The sequence below is a fragment of the Electrophorus electricus genome, chromosome 12, assembly GCF_041902795.1.
Source record: "Electrophorus electricus isolate QZ-2024a chromosome 12, ASM4190279v1, whole genome shotgun sequence".
Classification (NCBI taxonomy): domain Eukaryota; kingdom Metazoa; phylum Chordata; class Actinopteri; order Gymnotiformes; family Gymnotidae; genus Electrophorus; species Electrophorus electricus.
This window is the reverse complement of record NC_137508.1, coordinates 6,565,001-6,588,145: the sequence shown is the minus strand read 5'-3', so window position 1 is coordinate 6,588,145 and position 23,145 is coordinate 6,565,001. Positions and strand designations below refer to the sequence as shown.

The following is a 23,145-nucleotide window of genomic DNA, read 5'->3' as shown; positions in this document are numbered from 1 at the left end:
TTGGATAATTTGAGCAGGTTTCCACTTGTAAATGAAAAGGTCTGACGGCTCTCGCTCGCGCTCTCTCTCTCTCTCTCTCTCTGTCTCTCTCTTTGTCTCCGTTTCCCCGCCTGTCTCTGCTGAGTGGAAGGATTGATTATGTCGCAGTGGCAAAGGCCTTATAACTCACATGTCTTTATCCTTTTTCATCCTCTTGAAGGATAAAAACCATTCTTGGCAGTAAATTGTTTCATTATCCTGAGCCTGTTTTGTGCCATTCATTTGTGCGCCATTGTCACTGGAGCTGTGACGGGGCTTTTCACTGCTATTGTGTGCTTGAGAGAATCAGAAGCAAACTATCCCAATTGTGTGAGGTGTTACAGATTCATTTATTTCCTAAGTTGAAAGAAGTGTTAATGTAATTCTACAAGTTTCATTAGAGGGACAGTATGAGGGAAAAGGAGGAGTTCAACACCGGTGTCAGACGCCACCTTCCGTCTCTGGTTTCTGTCTCACCCAGTTTCTGCTGGGAGAGAGGAAGCAGGATCTCCGGTGTCTGTAGTGCAGGCCTGCCTCCCAGCTTGAATCGTCCCATCCTGTCTCCCAACCTCCCTCCTGTATGTGCTAGAACTGCAGTTGGCTTGCTGTGCCATGGGGCTACACTGTCGGACGCTGTACAATGGGCAGCTGAGCGGCAGCATCTGACACCCCATGCAGACAGAGCCACAACCGGTGGTGCGTCCTCACTCTTAAACTCCCCAGTCAGGCGGGCAGGGTTGTCTTTCTCAGAACTTCCTCTGGACTTGTTAGCATATCGCATGCAGGCAGGCCCTGAAGCTGCCTGTTTGAAGAGGTGTAGCAGTCTGTGTGGTGGCCCGATTACTGCCGTATATCAGGAAAACGACACCAAACACACTAACAGATAAACGCAGCGGCATAATGGTAGAGGATGTAGGGTATTCAGAGGGCTGGGTGGTGTGCATATGCTGGTTATGATTAGATCTGACACAGTGATGAGCAAGACATGACTGAACAAAGTGGATCTAGAGGGCTTTTCACTCTCTTATAACTGCTTTCACTTGCCCAATGGTCTACTGTCAAACATCTACCTGTGTGCACGTGCGCGCACACGCAGGAAAACAAGTAATGTATATATTGGGCTACTTTGTTGTGAACTGATTTAATGCAAACCTGTAGCCTCTCTTCTTCTCTGCTCTTCTCTCCTGGTTCTACTCCCACGCTCAGCAGTGGATGTCCCATGCTTATGGGTGTGGCTGCGTGAGTCACAGGGCACATCGCAGGTGGCCTCTGCTTTACGCTCATGCCTGTTGCCTATTACTAAGCATGAGCACCATATTGGTGTAGGGCGGTTGTGTTGGCACTGTGAGCTGAGTGGTTTTACATGTGTCCTAGAATGCATGTATTCAGTATTTCTGTTCTATGTCTGTACTTGCTACTTGTTTTCAATCTTCTCTGATAAATCACGTAGCATAGCTAGCTAGATGCTTATATGTTGTGGTCAGGCTTGTGATGTCATTAAAGTTGGACCTGCCTCTCTTTCATTGTCGGATGCTGAGGATCATTTCTTGACTTGTCTAAGGTTTGAGAAACACCAGAGAGAAAAGTGCAGAGCAAACTTTAGGGGTGTAAATATTAATCAGTCAAGACAGTTATGTAACAGTCTAGGATTTTTGGAATTGGTCCATTGTACAACCCTGTTTATATTTGAAGGAGCTGACGACAGAGTTTGAGGTTCACTTTAGTTCACTTTAGGTTCATGTACTGAACTGTTCTTCAATTGTGCCAAGGTAAATAGTCTTCTATTCTATGACACTGTTAATAAGAGTTCACTGTTGGCTTCTCTAACACTATCAGTATACGGTTTAATTCTGCTAGCAGGTCACAATTTTACTTTTGCCCTGAAGTGAAGAGTGAAGCAAATGACAGTCAGATGATATGGTAGTTTAGATGACATACATACCATGCATTGTGTGAATGTCTCTTCTCATCTTTCACACTTGCCTTCTTCTGTATCCCTAGAACGCTGGGGGCTTTGCTGTAGATTTGCTGCAGATAGTGGGCTGTTACTGTATTCACATGTAATTAAATGTTTACTGAAACATTTTTAGATACTACTACATGCTTAATTGATCGTATAAAAAAACATCTTTAATGTATACTGCTACTAACACCAAAGAACATAAAGCTATATAGATATAGCTGAGATGGAGACTGGCCTATTAGTGCAGTGTCGGGGCAGAGATGGAAGCATCCCAACTGTGGTGGGCACTTTCACATAGACGCTCCATAATGCAAACGGTCACATTCCTTAATTCACAGTGCATGTGTTTGACCAGGAAGTGTCACACGTTCTTGTTTTTTTTTTTCTTCTTCTCCTCTGTCAGTCTCGGTTCCTGTTACTCATGTGCAGTTCGCCCTGGCTACAGCAATCAGTCAGCACTCTTCAGCTTTCAGGGGCCGGGCCACGGGAAGACATGGTTCCCTAGTGTTCCAGAATGCTCGGAATGGCTGCATATTGACCGGCTTTAATTTCAGGCCACATTTCTAAAGCTAGGATCGGTATTTACTGATTTGATGACCTGCAACAATAAGCAAGGGTGATGAGGTTGAGCAGCATGTATTAGGTTGATCTGACTGTTTAGAAGACACATTGTTTTATTTATATATATATATATATATATATATATATATATATATATATATATATATATATAAAATATAGTTGGGCTTTCAACATGTTTTCAATTAAATACACCCATGTTTAATTCAGATGGGTATTTGTTCCACAGTTGTTCTTCAGTGTCATAGTGAAAGTAGGCAGTTATATTTTTTTCAAATACACAAGGAATTAGAAGACATGACCCTAGGGCTGTAACAAATAACCAATAACACCACTTAGTTAGTTAGCAGCATCACTTCATTAAAAGGGCGAGAGCATGTAAAGGTGGCCGAGGATAGATCTGTGAGCACTGGTGCCCAGCAGAAGTCTGCTCAAGTAAGCTGCAGAGCACTTTGCATTGAAGTTTTTTAGAAAGATTTTACGAGCTGATCTTGCTTGGCACAGTAGCACATAGAAATCATAGAAAAAGTAGCTATTAGAACAAACACCTCAGTCACCTCTACTGTTCTTTTTTTCTCAACCACTGAAAAACTGCTTGCTTGACAGCTTCATTTCTTTTAACGTGTGCTTCCTCTTAGATATTGCTGATGATATCTAGGCGGATACAACTGGTAAGTAGCAAGTGTTGAGTGGTGTCTGCAATGTATCCTGCTGGTTGTCCTTAGTCATCAGCCACTTGGCCCCCAACACACACACACACACACACACACACACACACACACACACATACACACGCTCTCTCAACATGAGATAGGAAATGCCTAGTGTGTGGCCACCTTTTTCAGTCATTAAAATAGAGATATTACTCAAAGGTGTGAGAGAGAGAGAGAGAGAGAGATGGCTAGTTGTTAGCTGTGCTGTTAGCTATGATCTCCAGGTGTGATGTTTCATTTGCTGTGATCATAGAGTATCTAACTTGCTGAGCTGGTGCTGTCAATGCCAGAGGATGGAGTAAACCTGGAAATGTGTTTCATACGTCTTCTGTCAGCAGTACTGCTAAATTGCAGCACCCTCACTGTTTAATGACCCCTGACCCGCCTCTGAGGGCTGGGGGTGTTTTTCAGACTGGAATATAGCAAGCCTCAGCCTTCCATAACGATTCTTACTGCTGAACTCTCCTCTCCCTTCAAATTGACCTATTCTCCTGAGCTATATATTATCCATGTTTGCACACAGACTGACACTTGAAAGTGCTTTAAAATGTTAATGCTTTCAACTCTTTTTTTTTTTTTTTTTACATTTAGTATAACATGCCAATATAGGTGATACAAACAAAATGCCCTACTGTATTACTATACACTATACTACTGTATTACTATACACTATACTACCGTATTACTATATTGTAATTGCAGAATGTCATGAAACATGATAAATGTTATGACTAGAAGTTTTTATATAACGTTTGCTACCAACAGGGTTACATATTGTTGACAGTTGTTTTATGTATTTGAGTGCTCTTCAATATTAGGCAAAAGATAAATATCATCTTTTAAGTAAAAATGCAGTCAAGTTTTACTCTGTTTGTTTTTTTTTCCCAACAATTTTTAATCACGTAGCGCCATTCTTGAAATTAAAGTTGCTTTACAGAAACTAGCTGTGGTTATAACTTAGAATTTCAAGTAATAAGACATGGCAGTGGGTGAGGTGTTGCACAGTGTTTCTACCTCCTCTTTTCAGACCAGTGGAAAGTGTTTGGTGTGTAATGAGCTCAGCCACGGCTTTAGCTGCTCAAGCTGGTCTTGGTTGGCCATGCAGGTAGTGTCCCACATCTGCTGGCACCTCTCCTGGACTTAACGAGATCCGGCTCGGTTAGGAGAATCCGAGATTAGACCGCACGCTCATACCGCACACGGCCAACAGCTCCTTCGTTGGGTAGCTGGACGGCTGGTTGTGTTGCGTGGTGCCAGTTCGGGTTGTCGGAGGCTAGGTAACAAGGTGGAGATTAGCCTCGCGCTCTGCTTGTGAGAGAACTCTGCTCATGTCGTTAGTTTCTGATTTGGTCCTGCCTATGAATAAGATGTTTATTTAGTTTCAGTTGAAATATGTTTGTTGCTGTGTAAAACTACAAAAGAGATGACGTCATACCCTGATGCTGGAATGTGACTGGTTAGTAAACACTTCAGATCTAACTGTGACACATCTAGCAGAACATTCGGATTTAGGATATAGGCGGCGGTTAAAAAAAAAAAAAAGACAAAATATGAAATTAAATGAAATGATCTAATAATGCTATATGACTATTACACTTGCTGGATTGTTAATGTAATTGATTGTGAACATAACATGAATTGGAATGCCCAGTATGGTGCTATTATAAGCAGGCTGAAAAAATGCACCAAGACCAGAATCCGGCTACACAGAAGTCTCATGACGGCCATCTTTAAAAAAGAAATGATATTTTTAGTCAGTCTTTGCCATTTTACCTCTTTGTGTGGGTCAAGCAGCAGGCCCCAAGTGCTGCATGGCCCTGCTACTACCAAAGGCCCAAGACAGTGGCTCACGGCTCTGATGAGGCCTGAATAAGCGTATTTTTAGAGAGGCACAGAACCATAGCGCGCAGTGCTGTGCTATCCGCCCGGAGCTGGACGTCAGGGGGACCGAGGACGACTGTAGGACGAGCGCATCAGAGGGCCACACCTCGCCTCGGAGCCGTGTCACGGCAGCGGAAACGCTTGGCTTCGGGTTTCCCCCCCCCCGCCCGCAGGCCCGGTCTCTGTGGCGCCAGAGCTGCTGTGCAAAAAGAGCAGCAGAGCGGCAGCACGCCCAGAGCTGCTTTAGGATGTATGGCATGGGAAAGCAACCTCACAGAGCTGTACTACAGAGCCAGAGAAAGTGTCCCCTCTGGGGACAGTGAGGAACAACAGAACCGCAATAGGAGAGAACTGTAGCAGTAGCATAGAGGATCACAGGACGCCACCCACCATCAGGCACTGGGGGTTGTGCCCTGCTGGAATGACACTGCTTAGTAAATAATAAAACCGGGTCACAATGAAGCCCGATACATTACTCAAGATTTCATCCATCCTGGTCCCAGATTGTCGGACCCGCCGTGCACCGGCGGCTGTCACTGAATGACTGGGTCTTTTAATCAGCATTTATCGCACTGCAGCATGCAGTTGAAACAGTCCAGTCAAGTGTCTGTTGTGCAGTTATCTATTTATAATATGTGCTATTGTGTATTGTGTACTTTTATGCTCAAGAAGGCACTGTGGATAAGAATTTCAATGCAGGTACATAAAGGGAAATAAATTAGACTGTGCTGGGCTTCTAGCCTCACTGCTCCAGTCAGCCGGGGCGCGGGAGCAGAAGAATGCTAAAAGCAGCTATCCTTCTGGAGCTCGTTCAAATACCGTCGTGTCCCTGTGGTTCTGTCCCTTGAGAGAGCAGGGAAGGATGCTATCTTACAGAGCAGAGTGCTGATTGCAGGCCCCCTTCTGGCAGGAACACTGTTAAATAGAATAAAAGGCCTCGCTAATGTCCTCTTGCGGCCTCAGCAGGAAGCTGCCTGTCGTCCTCGCTCTGCAGAAAATCAGTTGCGTCTGTAAGCAATTTGACTCTTGGCGCTTCTTGTGACTTAAGACAATGGAATGTGTTTAAAAGGGTTGCTTTCCATTTAGGGAACAGGGGCTATCTGAGGACAGACTGTCCCACTGGTTCTGAATGCACTGGTGAAATTGCTAAGCCAGGCTTTTATTTTTATTTCTTCAGAATTTGACTCTTGTGCGCAGAAATGATCCGATCATTTCGAACTGGAATCTGCGGTAATCTTGCACGGCATTCACCACTAGGAGTCAGCAGAGTACTGCGAAGGTTCACGTGAAGGCACCCCACTCGGCGGTTTCCCCAGGCCCCTTACTCCACGAGCCTTTCCCTCCTTTTCCATCTGTTCCGTGAGCATTGCGTGTGAAGTGAGTGAGTGTGTGGTTGTTTGCTGTCCGAGGGTCAAAAGGACACAGGAACACACTGCTCTGCTCCGGACGTGGACTTGTAGTGCCCCGTCGGTCTGCCCAAGGGAGGAGCCACCTCCCTCCCTCGCTCTCCCTCGCTCTCCCTCGCTCTCTCAATCTGCCATCTCTCGCTTGTCATAAAACCGAAGTTGTTTTAGATGACTGCAACTCCAGGCACAACTTAATTCACTAGTGACTAGTAATAAGGAACTTTACAGGATTCGTGTAATGAATATGCATTTGACCTTTGCTGTTACTTTTTAGTGTACCTCAGGAAGGTAAAGGATCTTCTCCCTTAGTTGTTCTCATTTTTCTCATGGGCAGTACAGTTTTTGTAGCTACTCTTGCTTGCATTCGACAGCCTGCTGTGAAACAGAGCCCTATAGCTGATTTATGTCCAACTCTCAATAATGTAATATCTATTAGACAACAGCTGTTCATTGTTTATTTACTAGCAGCTGAACAGAGCAAATTCCGTTGGTTTCCTGGGAGTGTCTGGTGTAGTCAGTTGTACCTCTGAGCTGTAAGAATGCAGCATAGCTGCCCGTATTCTGTTCTGTTCTGTTCTGTTCTCGTATGGTTGTAATGTGTTTGACAAAACAATTGCAGAAGATGTTTTACCAGAGCTTTACTAGTCTGTCAATACCTTTTAATGTTAACGTTAAAGTGTATTGTTTTAAGACTGTGCTGTGAGTTTGATTGAATCTTTTTTTTAATTTTTTTTTTTTTATTGCCTCTTGGGCTTCTTTCATGGATGTTAATTGGTAAAATCATTTCCTGTTTAAAAGCTGATGATCTTTTTTTATGTAGATGTTGCATAATTGGAGATCAAAGCATCAAGTTAATTAACAAAATAGTGATTACCCTTTACAGGGCCCCATCACTGAAAATGGAGTTTCCCTTTCTTTATTGAAACATAGAAATTTGAATTAATATATAAATAGTGTTAAGTTTCAAAACACATTCACTCCCCCAGTCCATATGATTCAAGGTGCAAAAAAGAGCCCATTTTGAAATGTTTCTCTATCATGAAAACTATTCAGCCTACAGCAGTATCGCCATGCCAGCTTGCATTGTAATTCTCAGACATGTTTCAGCTCTGAGTGCTTTTTAAATGAGGCACAATACAGGGCAGCCAATCAGTACAGAGCTCATTTATTTTATATCCCTCTTAAAGATGCAATAACAGAAACAGCATGTTTAATTCGAAGGGATAAAGAGAGGTTGACAAAAGGTTGTATAAAAATGAATTATGACTGTTTGTGGAACATAAAGCCACACAAACTTTGTAAGTGGACCTCAAGGAAAAATATAAATTGAAAAAATATAGGATATTGGCCATTTTTATCAGTAAATGTACTCAATAAATGTTCATTTAATCCACAAGGTGGCAGCATTCATAGAGAAGGAAGAAAAATGACAGTCCAGCTCTCTCTCTCTCTCTCTCTAGCTCTCTCTCTCTCAGTGCTTGGAATAGCAGGCACTAATTTCATGCTCTGGTAATCCTCTCTCTATGAAGCTGAACATGGCTGTCACTCAGTTGGACTCTACTGCCGTGTGTGTGTGTGTGTGTGTGTGTGTGTGTGTGTGTGTGTGTGTGTGTGTGTGTGTGTGCGTGCGCATGCATTACACACTTGTATGTGTGTGAGCTAGAGCATCTCCGGAGCCTGGGAGAGTGGAGTTCCGTCAATTGTTTTCCACCCTTTTTATCAGTTAATGCTCCCAGGATCATTTTGACTGGTTTTATCTTCAATTGGTATCTTAATTTACTTGGCAGATTTATAGTATTTGGCGCCTTGGGTCTGAAGCTGGCCTGTGAGGTAGCCTATAGAAATGAAGAAATTGGTTAAATTAGGGTGATATTGTTTTATTTTCTTCTCTTGGGGTGCTACAGGATATGGCAGTGATTAGGGCTGGGTATTGATTATAACAACACTGCGCGATCTGATGCCTAACAGTCTGTTACACATACAAATTTATTAAGGTAGATGTTGCCTAAGATGAGGGTGATGATGATGTTGCTGTTGTTGTTGTTATTATTACTACTACTACTACTAATAATAATAATAATAATAATAATAATAACAATAATGTTATTAACAATAATACATCAATAAATAATAGCAATTAAACACCAATACCACAATCAGAGAGTAAAACAGTATCAATACAAAAACAAAAGAATTCCTGAATATAGAGAATAGCCTTTTGCCTTCCACTAGCAGCTGCTTTTCCATGGCTTTTCCTAGAGAATGCCATGATTTTTTCCTCAATCCACCTGTTTTTTGTTTTTTTGTTTTCCTTTTTGCGGTGCCTCCTGCTGGATGTTGTGGATACTGCACCTAAACATGAATGCATCAGTTTCACACTGGCTAAAGGATATTTGTGTTCATACATATCCACACAGCCGTGACTGTATTGATTCACACATCAGTAAGAGTGTTTTCACGATGCAATGCCATATCAATTATTTTGCACAGCCCTAGTAGTAATCCCAGCAGTCATTATGTTAGAAAATGAGTAGAATGGACATCGGAGGTGTTCAGACTGAATATGACACTCCGGAAACAGTCACTTGCAGGCAACCTCATTTGGAACAGCGTATTCCTTCAGTGCGTATGTGAAATAAATGCGGCATGTCTGATGACCTGGGCAGTGGTAGCTTAGTGGTTAAGGTACTTGACTTGTAAATGGAAGGGTGCCTGTTCAAGCCCCACCACTGCCAAGGTGCCACTGTTGGGCCCCTGAGCAAGGTCCTTTACCCTCAATTCTCAAGTTGTACTCAGTCATAACTGTAAGTCGCTTTGGATAAAAGCGTCAGATAAATGTAAATGATTAATGTTTTTGGTAAATCCCTATACATTACATATAGGTGAGGTGTGTGTTTCTCTCAATGAAGTGGAATTAGTGCGTAATCAGTATTGTATAGTATAGGGTCAGTAATGCTTACTGTGATCTGATGCCGTATTATACGATTGTGCAGGGGATAGCAAGCCAAACCCGGCACCAAGCACGTCACTTCAACCTTATCTGAGGCAGAGAGGCTGTTTTGCACATTCTTCCAAATGATCCAGTATCATCTGTTGTTGCATATTTGTCCAAGATATTAGGCTTCTGTAGCAGTGTTGCCCTATTGATTGTTTGTCCGTCTGTTTCAAGAGTCACAAAAAGATGATCTATTCAGAACTAATTATCAGTACCAACTTGAAAGATTTGCTGGAAGTGAATAAACTTTTAACATGAAATGATTTTCTTCTTTCAATTCTTTCCTCTCTGGCCCTGCCCCGAGAGTGTTGGAAATATTCCAGCGTTGGAAATATTGCTAATAGTCTTCTTCTCATGATCCTCGTGATGCCGTTCAGTGGCCACTAGTGTGATTTACTGGTCTGGTGGCAGTGCTTAGCTGGAGTCTTGAGTGACAGCATGAGTCTCTTCTTGGCCTTCGCGCACTGCGGCAGCAGGGTCCCAGCTGCTGCCTGGTGGGTGGAGCAGCAGACAGCCCTACCCCAGGCTCTGATTTCACTGGCCCTGTGCTGTGTTCTCTCCTGGACACAGCCAATCAACAAGCAGCGGCAGGACTATGCGACTGCTAAGAGTGGGTCGCCAGGAGGCAGATGGGTGCCCCAAGGAGAAGGATTCATAGCTGGGCTTTCAGAGAACATTCAGGCTCACTTTTATCTCCCATGTCTGGGGGACATAAGGACTCTTAACGTGGCCAGAGGTGCCACTCCGGCGCGTTTGCTCCTCTTCCTCCGGTCCCTACGTTGGCCCTCGCCATGCCGTGTCACTCGGCTGCAGAACTGTAACAGCTACCGATGACACTGACAGTGGAAGAAGGAATAAAGGGTCTTCTTTGAGAGGAGAAACCTTTTGAAAGGTTTCGCCACAGAAGCTGTGGAGAGTCATGTGCGACTTGGACGTGTATGAAGTAAGAGTGCCTCAACACTGACCTTTCCAAAAAAAAATAAAAAATCAGCTGAGCTTGCATGGCAGTGTGGAGCACACAGAGTTAAAAAGACTTTAGCGTCTGTACCTACTAAATATTTCTAGCATGATGGACTGCAGGAACCCAGTTGTTCTATAACTGCTCTATTTAAAATGAGTTATCAATAATCAAAATGGCCTTTGTTTGCAGCACTGCATAGTTTTAATTTCTCCTCTTTTGCATAAGCACCTCAGAGAACCTTACAGTGTCATGTGACTGACTGATTCCCCTTGTCTGCGCTCAGGGGGCGCTCTGAGTCTGGCTCTATATGCACCTCAAACCTGGGGACGGACACACACAAACACAGTCTTGCTTGGTGTAGGGTTCAGTTGTCATGTAAAGGTGACCAGTACATTTTCTCTTTTTTAGCAAAGAATGTATCATATTTGTTTATGTAATGTGTCTATCAGTCATGCACTATTCTAAATCACACTGTGCCATCTTAGTCTGTGAGGTTCTTGTTTGGATATTTTTGTGGGGGTTGCAGTGACATCTACTATTACATTCTCTCGAACTCCCTCTTCTCTTCTGTGTCTCAGCTAGTTTTAAGGCAACATGTATTCAGTGTTGGCATATCACCTTACAGTTAGTTTTGAGATATTCCACTGTACTTGACATCTCTGTCTATAGCAAGCAATAAACATGCGTTCATTTGTATACATACCTTAACACATGTAGTTTACAGAGAGTGTGTGTGTGTGTGTGTGTGTGTGTGTGTGTGTGTGTGTGTGTGTGTGTGTGCGCGCACGCGCGTGATGTGCATGTATAGAGTTGATGGAAGGTGGTGATGATGTGAAATATGGTTGACAGGCCCAGCGGAGCTGAATTGTAGCGTTCCAGTACATTAGACCCCTACCAACAGCAATTAGCTGCATTAATGTGGCGGGCAGCATCTCTCTATCTGCACATTACACCCTGGCTGAAGGGCAGTGTGTTCAGCCTGAGGATGATGCATGCCCACAGCTCAGCCTCACACTCTCACGGCCACGTGGCAGGAGGTCCGCGCCACACGTCCTCTCTCTCTCTCCATCACTCACACACACACGTACACACACACACACTCTCTCATGCCTGGGACAGACAAAGTCTAGGAAACCTCACGTTCACAGCTAGTGTCCCAGCAAGCAGGTACGGTTTTGCGATACAGGTACCCTAGTGATATCCGCTCACTTCTTCTGGTCTGCTGTAGCTGCCATTTCCATATTGGAATGCCAAGATATCGGGGTCTCGGAAGGGTGAGACTGGCTCCTGTCTCCCAGTGGGGTCTGGGACTAGCTGTCTGCTAAGATAAAGAGGTGGAGAATGTGTGGGGGAAAAAACTAGCTTTGATGGGGCCAACCTCAGGCTTGGCTAAAGTGGAGCAGTTGTTAGGTACTGAAAGGGACAGGTTGACATGAATGAATGTGCAGTCACTAGCTGTGATGGGCTTTTTAGTTCCCCCTTCCTGCAACTTTTTAATTGGAAGGAGGCTTTACAGAAAATGACTGCCACATTGAAAAGCCCTGTGTGTGTGTGTGTGTGTGTGTGTGTGTGTGTGTGTCAGAATGTGTTGGTTCCGTTGGCTGGTTTAAACTGTGGGGGGGGGGGTTTAGTGCCACAGCAGGAAGCTCCTGCTGCCTCACTTCCTGTTTGTTGCCCTGTTTCTGTTCCAAGACACTGTACACTCTGCCCAGTGACCTGAAATAAAGCACACTCAACTGCAATGTGTCCAAGGAGCCTGGTGTGATTTAGACTTCCTCACACACTTCTTTCTAATCTGTCTCTCACTTCAACAGATGTGTTATAGTGCTGCTGATGTAGTATTATATGATAGAGATATTTGTGGTTGTTTTATGAATACCAGGGTTGTAAATTGCATTGGGTGTAAATGGGTTTCATAGGCTTTGTAAAGGATGCAGTGGCTCCATTCTGTTTAGTAGTTGTCTCGCTAAACGGTTATATTTTCAGCATTTGGCCAACACTCTTGTCCAGTGTGACTTGCGTATTTATCGATATGACAGCACGTGTGCCCCTGGGAATTGAACCCATGACCTTGATGTTGCAAGCACCTTGCTCAACCACACTTCTAGGCTGTTGTGAACATGCTGACCTCTATCAGGTGTTCCATATGAGCCTTATGTGATTGCTTGGATCACAGTCTGACACTGTGTGTAATGATGTTTCCTTGAGTTTTGCCCCATTTTTTTGTCACGTCGGACCAAAATGCCGCACACTTCACCTTTAATCCCTGCTGATTGGACATGCGGTTTATTCTCAGATCTGGAGATTATCCAAGGATATAGACACACACACACACACACACACACACACACACACACACACACACACACACACACACACACACACACACAGTTCCTCTCCACGGTGTTTCCATGATTGCGGCCTCCCGCGCCCCTCGCTCACCGTGTTCTCCATTTGTTCAGTGCATGGGGCGTACTGCTGCTGGCCTCATTCCGGTTGCTCCACACCTTCCTCGCATGTTATGGCACAGTCTTCTGGTCCAGCTCCAGTTACGACCCCTGCCGCCTGTTTGGTCTGCCCTCACGTCTGCCCTCAGAGGACTCCTCCACCTCTCTCCGCTCCTTGATGGATGCAAATGGTGTCTTCATTGAGTTCTTCTTTCTCTCCTACCAGTGCTGCAGTTATTAATGTCCTCCTTTTTTAACATGCTGTTCTGGTTGTTCTGCTTTTGTTGCTTCTATGTCTGTGTGATTATAGATTAATCAGTTTAAGCACCGGAACGCCACTAATTGCCTTGGGAATTGGGGGGGGGGGAGGTTGTTTGCTTACCTGTACTGCTGAGTTTGGGGGTAGGAGGGTGGGTGCCGTCCAGCCGGTAGGCAACCCTGTCTTTATTACCTACTGCTGGTGGTGGTGGTGGTCGTGTTGGTGGATATTGTCGTTTGTTTAGTTTTTTTGTGGTTGTTCTTGAGAGATTTTTATATTAGCCTAAGAGAATTCTAGACCAAGTACAGACTATTACTGGAAGAAAAAGTGATAGTCACTTACAGATAGATGAAAATATTTCTGCTTTAGAGTTGTTTTTAGCCAACTCAATGAGAGAGGAACCATCTGTCAGGCTTTCTGCAGAGGCACTGTGCTCTTTGCAGTTGTTTTAAACATGTTATTTGTTAAAATAATTTTGACAGATGGTAGCAATCAAATATCTGCTTCAATTTTGTCAAAAGACACTCACAAAGTATATAAAGATATTAGAGCATTATACCAATATTGTATGTGTGTGTTTATCTGGCTTAAAAACCTCATTCACACAGCTATTTTTGTAGTTCATCTGCTCTGCTTCATGCAGTGTGTCTAATATATTACTAATAAATTACCTCAGAACCACTACACGCCATGATGAATAGCATGCATTTAAATAAAGGAGCATGTCTGCTTTACCACATCATGTGTTTTACCTCAACGTATACATACTTGCTGTATGTTACCGCATCATCTGCCCCTGCACGGCACGATCGATGCCCTCACCACCAGGGCACTCCTGTGGACTCCTCACTTCTAATTCTTCCTCCCTGTTTGAGGTGTGTGGGTGTGTGTATACAGACACTCAGGTGGAGGGAGAGGGGTCTCGTCACCACAGGTAGTAATGTTTTAGTAGAGAAGGATGGAGTGGGGAAGGCAGCTATTGTTTATTTTGACAATTGTATTCTTGTAGCCTCGGGGTGACATTGACCAAAATGATGCAGCTGTTCCATTTTCTGCAAAACATGTGCTAGAAAATCACATTGGCCGTGTTTTGTCTTTGTGTGACGGATTGAGTAGAAGAGAGACTGAATGTTAGGTTTTTTTGGGCTTCTGGGATGTGTTGGAATATTGTTTACTGTAATAATATAAATAGAATAGCTCTTAGCATAAGCATCAAGTGTGTACTGACCAGGTTATCACTGTAAATCTCCTTCCTAAAAATTCTCCCGAACACACACTCAGCTTCAAACCTAGGTTAGTTCTTTCGAGGTGAATTTAAAGACACTGAATAATTTATTTAGGCTGCCTTTAAAATAAGGTTTTTAAGGTAGTACCAGTCCCCAGACACTGTGGATATTCCAGGCATCGCAGACTGTCCTAAATGTCATAATCTCCTTCTCTAGCTGTTAACTGTGCCCTTGTGAGTTTAGTCTTTGAAGACAGCAAGTCTCCGTGATTCAGAACTGCTTTTACATTGTTGAGCGCTCTCTCTCTGTGTGTGTGTGTGTGTGTGTGTGTGTGTGTGTGTGTGTGCACGAGAGAGAGAGAGAGACTGGTCTTAAAAGGGTGTGTCTTTGTGCTAGCTCACTAACCACACACCTGCACTTAGCTGTTGAGGTGTTAGACAGCTCCTGCTAGTGCAGAGCGACTGCAGCGTTGACCTGTGTCTCTCTGCATCTGCTGCACCCAGCTGTGCAGTGGAGGGTGGAGGTGGGGGGGGGGTGACAAAGGAGACAGAGAGGGAGCGCAAGTCTCGTCTGAAGGCAACGATCCCCCTGACACCTCCCCTGGCTGCCTTTCCTCCATGCAGCTATACGCTGGGTGGTATAGACAGCCAGGAGGACGGGGTTGGTTAGGCTTGTCTCAGGTTTGACCTGCCAGCACGCAGGCTGGGTGAGGGAGTGGAGCCTCACAGGCAGACTGGCAGACAGATAAGGGTGTCTGTAGAAGCGCTGGCCACCCAAAACCTAGACATTGCGGTTCATAGTTCCGTGCCGGTGCAGCTCGGTTTCTGATTTATTTTCTGTGTGGACACGTTTTTCTTTCTGTGTGACTGCTGCTTTTAAAAGCAGTAAAATCATTATTATTCATAAAAAAAAAACCCACTTTCATTATCCAGTGTTAACGAAATGTAGTTGCCAATAAATGGAAGGGTGTCAGCTACCTGCACTGGGGAGAGTCAAGAGGAAATTAAGGTCTTCCTGTACCATTTGGTATCCAATGTTCCCATTAACACAGACCTCAACATAAATGAAGTCATTAAATATAACATTAAGCTGACCTGATAAACACATTTATTTTTAACCAAAAGTCCCTTCTTAAAGAGATGAAAAAAAAATTGAATATCCTGGAAAGATTCACAATATGATACCATTTGTATCAATTTGTGTCAGATTGCTGACTTATAAATAATATAAAATTATATAAAAACACCTCGCATAAAACCGATATATGTTCGTGAAACAATATCAAGTAATAAAGCATGGACAAAATGAAATCCCCACTCCAGTGAAGAGCATGGCAGTGTTGGTGGGTAAACGCCAGGGCGTGTAACTTGTGTGTATGATCAGGAGGTTTTCTACAGGCTCAACTCTAAGCCTCCTCTCCGGTGCCGCAACTAAATGCCCTGGAGAAGCTTCACCCCCCAGAGATACCGGTTCCTGGGTGATGACTATCTTTTAGTCGGCCCACCTCCCTTGCAGCTCGGCCCTGGCTGGCTGCGCCACAGCCGTTTCGCGAGCCTGTCGCCTTGGGCGCGGAAGGGCACGGGCTCGCCTCCTCCTAGAGCCGCGTCCTCGTCTGGCGCTGTTCCGCGCTCTGGGTTTGTCGTCCTCCTCTGCTTTCGTTGCTTGCTGTAGGTAAACATAACAAGCTCCAATCCAGTGTCATTGCAAACACGGTCAGTCCAGTCCCCGTTTAAATAATGTGGTTAACCAAACACAAATGGATGTTGTCTAATCAGTATCCAAAACGCTTGCATTATTTATGCACTGTATGAATGTCTCAGCGTTTAATGGGACAGTGGAACACATGGGCCGTGCAGCCCCTGTAGGGGCCGGCCTGTGTCCTCCTCCACCTCCACCTCCACCCTGTCCTCCCCAGAGAGGCAGGAGCAGCACCCCGGAGGGCAGCTGGAGAGCCGTCCGGGCTAGGCCCACGCTGGCGGTCCTCCTTATCTCCCCGACTCCCAGTGTCTCCTCCACGAGCTGAACATGGGTCGGTCAGTGATGTGCGGGTCGGGGCATTGCCCTCATCTGAAATCGGCGCCACCCTTCACTGCATTTCGGGCTTTCGGCAACAGCCTGCACAGAAGAGGCATCTGCTTGGATGAGAGCGCAGAGGCCGGCCTCTTCTGTCGTCACCTGGAGAGAGACGGCACGAGGTGGCGCGGTTAGACGATTGTTGCTCTGGAAACCGTTGTGGTCTCCTGCGTACTCTCCCATCTGCTGTTGATGTCTTGTGTTCAAGGCCAGTTAAAAAGCGTCTTCAGTTCTTAACCTGGTAACGTCGCTTAAAGCTGCTGTAATCTAGGGCTGCGCGCTCTGTTCCAAAGCATTATATTGCATTTATGTTGATACACGTTGTGATATTCTTTGCAATAAATCAATCCATATGGTGAGACCTTGATGATGTAACAAGTTAAACAAAAAAAGGCTGAATTACTTTGAGGAAAAATTATTGAAGTTTGTGGGGTCATGTGAATGTTGATTCAGTATGGCAGTAATATAATTAACAAACAATAGCTTCTGTTGTTCAGATGTATTATGAGCAGGATTTGTTTTAATTCTTTGCGTAAAGGGTCTTTGTTCTGAAATCGGGCACTGAAATAGTTGCTGTGACAGTCCGGGGCTTGGGAGGAAGGTTTGGGAGGAAGGTTTGGGAGGAAGGTTTGAGAGGAAGGTTTGAGAGGAAGGTTTGGGAGGAAGGTTTGGGAGGAAGGTTTGGGAGGAAGGTTTGGGAGGAAGGTTTGAGAGGAAGGTTTGGGAGGAAGGTTTGGGAGGAAGGTTTGGGAGGAAGGTTTGGGAGGAAGGTTTGAGAGGAAGGTTTGGGAGGAAGGTTTGGGAGGAAGGTTTGGGAGGAAGGTTTGGGAGGAAGGTAGGTTGAAAGCAGAGCGTGATCTCCTTAATTGGCTACAACTGCTAGAAGCGAGAAAGAACAGGGAACACTGCTTCCAGCAGCTTTAACTGAAATCTACACTTGATTTACTTGTTACTTCATAGCTTACATTTCACCACTAAACTATTATTATTTCACAGTCATTATTACTTTCTTATTGTTTCTGGTTATGATTTACTTTATTTATTTATTTTTCTTTATAATGGTTTTACACTGAATATTTTTCAATATAAAATTGATTCATAAGCGCATATAAAGCTCCGGCAATGGAGTTTTGTGCATTGATGACACAGAATCATTCAAGAACTGAGACCTCAATATGTAAGATGTGGGGGTTGAACTTGCCCTCATCACACTGGCCTCTAATAAAGAGGAGGTGCAACACACATCATCCGCTCTCAAGGAAAGCAGTGCGGCAGTCCCGGTCTTGCGGGGGATGGCACCGGGCTCCTCTCTGTGACTGATGAAATGGCGTTAACGGGTGGGTGTGCTTGCTATGCGGCAGTGAGACACCATCTCCCGGCTCTTTATTGGACTAATGAATGTGGGTGGGCGGCTCGCGCGCAAGCAGCCGGCTGGGTAATGGTTGGGGCTTGGGGGAGATAAGGGGTTGGCAGAGCCCTTCTTTCATTATAGCCTCTCTGCTGGAGCTCCCGTGGCATCGGAGGCCTTATCGGCCCCGGCGCTCCGTGTCCCATGCTTTTGTTCGCTGGGTGGAGAACAGCGGCGAGATGGCCATTAATATCCCGAGTAATCGCGCAGCGCCTTGCATGAGTTATGAGCGCGCTTAAAAAAAAAAAAGATGAACCCCCACCATACTGTTTGTTATGCTAATGGTTGGGGGTTTGAGTGTGTGTGTGTTTCCTGAGACTGTGTGTGCCAGGAAGCTGAGTGGGAAGCCGAGAAGCAGTGCCAGGGTCAGGGCCATCTTTCTGCCTCCACTCCTGTTGCCTGGCGGGCATGAAGACCAGTGCCAAGCCTCCTTAAGGGAGAACGCCCTCCAGACGAGCACACGCACAGAATGGACATGGTGCTGGCCTGAGACCGGGGAGCTCTCCGAATCGCGTGTATTCTAAAATGGCTGACAGGTGTAAATAAAGCCAGAGAGGGCGGGTGAGCCACTGAAATCCATTTCCCTGCGAGTGTTGTGATTTATAGGCCGTCAGCCTGAGTGTTCATCCCGATATCAGCCAGCCGGCTGTGAGCTGTCAGGACCCAGCTCACCACAGTACCCTCTCTGCCCGGCACTTATTGCACCTTCTTCTCTCCATCTGTCGTTCTGCTCTCTCCTCTCCTTTCTTTCTTTTCTCTTAATCTCTTCCTTCTCTTTATCCCTTCTCTCTCTTTTTCTCTCTCTTCGCTCCCTCTTGCCATATGCTTCAAGCTGAACTGAAGGTTATATGAGCTCGAATTTCACTTTAATTAGCGGTAATGGCCAGGTGCTACACTGGTCTGCCTGACTGTATCGTCTGTGCATTTGTAGATGACGTTGCGCAGGACTTCGCAAACCACAGGACTTCGAGCCTTGCTCCTGAATGTGGCTATCGTGTATATACACATATCTCTGCATGAGCAACTTTCCTCTGGGTGCTAAAAATGTGGTTCAGAGTTTTCCTACTTTCAGCCGTCTGTTTCGCTTATGACGGGTGATCGGTTTGCTGACGTATCTCGTGGTAGCAGAGGGGTCGAGAAACCGGAGGCGCGAGTAGGTGCCTCGCGCTGCTGAGCCTCCATTTCTAGTACGTTACAGGCCCCTGCGACTTGTTCCTGACGGCGGAAGGGAAGTCTACGGATGGGTGTTCATGGATTTTGTGCTGTGCTCTCCCTCTTCCCTCTGTGCAGGACCTCGATGGGCCTCCTGGAACCTGGGAGTGTTCATCTGCATCAGGTGCGCCGGAATCCACCGGAACCTGGGAGTGCACATATCCCGCGTCAAATCGGTCAACCTGGACCAATGGACCCCAGAGCAAATCCAGGTACTGCACCTCCCTGGCTTTCATACGCCCGGAACATGTCCAGCTTCCCAAAAGCTTCACCGTGCCATTACCGTCACGGAAGGAGTGAAATGGCTGCTGAACAATGCTCTGGTGTTTTATGACGATCTGAACGCTAGCCAGCTTTTGGGATTTGCAGGACAAAGGATCAACATTCATAATGTGTTATGATATTCATCAGTTTAATTACCAGTCTTTTATTTAAATGGATAATCCAGCGTCGTGCGCCCTCGTCGCTGTGAAAGGCGGCAGGAGCGTAAGGATGCTCTAAGCCGATCTCCGACAAACTACCGCCTCTGAGCTCTCAAAGCAAGAAGCCTGCCACCGCAGACTAGTGCGCGCCAGCTGCAGAGAGCCCGCGAGCCTCAGAAAGCTGCCGCATCTTCACAAGTACTCCCTGCGGCGGCCCACCAGCTGCTTGTCAGGCTCCCAGCGCGGTAGGAGCCATGCGCCGGTGCCACGCCATCCCATGCCCCACAGGCGTGCCACTTCCTGCCTGCGGCTGCGAGTGCGGCGCTGCTATTCTCCGACCACGTCGTTCGGAGCAGAATATAGCGGGAGAGCTTGGCCTGTCTCTGCCTGCCTACGGGTCGTGACCCCTGGTTTGAAAGCCAGAGCTTATGTGATTGAGAGGCTTCTGCTCTGAGGCTTGTGCGATGTAGTGTCTGTAATGGCCCGACTGAAACAGGATGTGATTCTTTCTGCTTTTTTTGGGGTTGAGCGACACAGAGAGCGCACGTCCCACTGAATACATGCTGACGTTTGAATATGTGATTAATTCTTGATGGGTTATTACTTGACAGCGGTCCTGTCCTTTGAGCAACTCCATCAAGCTCATGGTAATTTGTCTCTGACAGCCAAATGCGTGTTGGCCATTAACACGACCCTACTTTTTAACCGTGATTTTCTTCCCGTTCTGCTCTTATCTGTCTTTCGTCTGTGTCTTTTGTCTGTCTGTGTTCAGAGTGTGCAGAGCATGGGCAACACCAAGGCCAGACAGCTGTACGAAGCCCATCTGCCAGACAACTTCAGACGGCCGCAAACCGACCAGTATCCTCTGTGCATGTGCGAGTGTGCGCGTGTTGGTGTTGTCATGTATGCTTGCAGAGGAGTGGAAACAAAGCACACACGCTGACCCCTGCACATCGACACAACTCAGAGGAAATATAGCTCTTATTTTAAACACTGTCATTCTTAAAACATCGCTACTTATAAAAGGACTTTTTAACGGCTGGGTAACGCGTTGCCTTTTTAGTATCGGTACTCCGTGTGTGTGTGTGTGTGTGTGTGTGTGTGTGTGTGTGTGTGTGTGTGTGTGTGTGTGTCTTGAGGCCAGGGTGATGTATTCAAGTGTTAACCGTATGTTCGTTTGCATCCACATGTGTTCTATGAGGCCTATTTTGAGGTGCACTATGGGATTTCCCAGCAGGTTGCTCTGGACTGATTAAGTGGCCCTGAGCACCAGGTGTCCTCCCCAGAGAGGAGACTGAACGGCACTGTTCCAAGAAACGGCCCCACTGGCTGTTGGAGAGTCGGCGTGTATGCGAATTTCCTCTGGTTCCTGATTCTGTAGGCAGAACAATACCTGGGACAGAAAGAAATTGTGAGGTTATTGTGATCATGATTGTTGCTGGAACAGAACTGCTGCTGTTAATGACATGCTCATTGCTACTTAAAGTGTAATAATCGGATGGCTTTAGTATTGTTGAGCCTCGATGCTCCAGCACTGCAGCTGGGCTCCGCATGCTGCTGGCCCCGCTCACCCACCAGGCCAGGCTGAAGGAGACTTCCTGCTCGGAATAGCAACGCCTTCTCTGCTTCTTGTTTGTCTATCTCAGATTCTCCTCTAGCCAGGCTGCTCCACCCCGAGCCCGGCACGCGATGTTGTCCTAATTTTGTGTGTGTGTGTGTGTGTGTGTGTGGGGGGGGGGGGGGGGGTGGGGGGGGGGCAGCTTACTTAATTCCATATTCTCTTCTTTGGAGCCCTCGTGCACTCTAATTGAATTTCCTTGGCAAGCGTCCTCCTTATCTGCACCACCGTGTTTGGTGTGGGTGTGGAAATGGCTTCATTTGTATGCTGACCACCGCAGTACAATATTCTTAACTGTCAAAAAGGATTAATCCAGATAGAGAAGGTGAGCTTCCTGCAGAAACGGCCTTTGATGGAATTTGCTTTATTGGAGGTCATTTTTTTTCCCCCTGGATATATCCGGTGTCTCTCTGTCAGTGTCTGTCATGCTCAGTGCGTATGCTCCTCATCTTCTGCTTTTAATGATCCCACTAATGGAGGAATTGGCCACGTTAATGTGAACGTCGTGCGGTAGAAAAGAACTCTGTTGAAGAGCAGTCTTCTGACAGCTAGGACTGAATATGCTCGCCGAGCACGGCAACGTCAGCTTTTGCCTCTCGCCTCTGCCTCAGCTGTCCTCGCTCCATTCTTCCTTTCATATCTCTCCATTCTTCCTTTCCTATCTGTCCATTCTTCCTTTCATCTCTCCATTCTTCCTTTTTCATGCTTGTTCTATTCCACCTCCCTTCCTCGTCAACATTTTTAAAAATTTGTCATTTGCTCAGCCCTCTTCTCTCTCTCTCTTTCTCTCTCTTTCTCTCTCTCTCTCTCTCTCTCTCTCTCTCTCTTTTGCACTCCTTTTCAAGCAGATCCTGGCCTTTGACACTTTATTTAAATTGCAGCATAAAGAAAGATGTGCTCACTGTGGAAGGCAGAAGGCTAATGAATACAGCTAAAGCAGCAGTCCCTTGCTGTCGCTGCTATTCAGCTTGGGTTATTGGTACAGCAAAATAATTATACAGTCCTTTTTCCAAAGTGCAGGTTACGCACAGTCGATTGGCTGCTTTGTTGGAGTATTGAAATTAAAAACACCTTGTCTGGGCAAACAATTGGTCTTTGTATCAGCATTTTAGAATCAGAAAATAGCAGATTTGCAGTTTACATTGTGTGTTTCTTCATATTCAATGTTTTTGTGTGTGTTTTATTCTGATTTATTCTATTTCTGTTTGAAGGTTAGCTCTTGGCCTGAGCATTTAGGACATATGACTTGGAACATGTTGACTGAGGGCACAGTGTGTTGGAAGATTTTGTAATGATACAGTGGGCGTCAGTGTGTGTGTGTTGATAATTAGAGTGCAGGTTTGGTGTTCTTGACCTTTGCCCTGCACGCTTTGGTTGTAAGGCACTTCCTTTGAAGTATGTACATGTACACGCAAATCTGTGACAGGTGGGTGTCTCTCTTTTGTTTGTCATATTGGCGATGGGTAAGCAGCACTTCGGTGACATAGCGTTGGTTATTCGTTTGGATGTGTTCAGCCATTATAGTCCTAATGGTGTAGAAGGTCCTGGATGCTTTTTCACTCAATTAATTTACTACGAGATTGAATCCCCCATCAAATGTTTAATCATCGTAGTTCTAGTTAGGGCCTTTCTACTATGTGATGCCTCTTACTCTCTCTGAGTCTCGCCCTGCGGTGGGCAACGTTCGTAGGCTGGAACTCCTACGTTTTGCACCTCTGGCACAAAGCATAGTCATTTGGGGGGGGGGGGGGGGTTGTACCTGTCTTCTCAGCAATGTGGAGTGTGTGCGATGATTTCCCCACTGCACCTGCAATCCTTCTCACCTCACTCCCCAGCCAACTGCCCTGTTCCTTCATCCAACCAGCCCCACCTCTCGCAACCTCACCCGCCCCTCTGTTCATTTGGCTGCTATCTGGGCTAAATATTGCCAGATAATTCCCAGATCTATTCCCAGATAATTCCCA

At 45.7% G+C, this 23,145-nt stretch overlaps 1 protein-coding gene across 5 annotated transcripts in view; it reads left to right on the top strand.

Annotated features, from left to right (window-relative positions):
• smap1 (small ArfGAP 1) overlaps nucleotides 1-23,145 on the top strand; it is a 69,768-nt gene that overhangs the window by 2,683 nt on the left and 43,940 nt on the right. For all 5 annotated transcript variants that reach the window (XM_027022955.3, XM_027022954.3, XM_027022957.3 and 2 more), the window contains exons 2-3: nucleotides 19,220-19,353; nucleotides 20,336-20,421. In XM_027022955.3, the coding sequence (XP_026878756.2) occupies nucleotides 19,220-19,353; nucleotides 20,336-20,421 (220 nt within the window). The remainder of the gene's footprint in view (nucleotides 1-19,219; nucleotides 19,354-20,335; nucleotides 20,422-23,145) is intronic.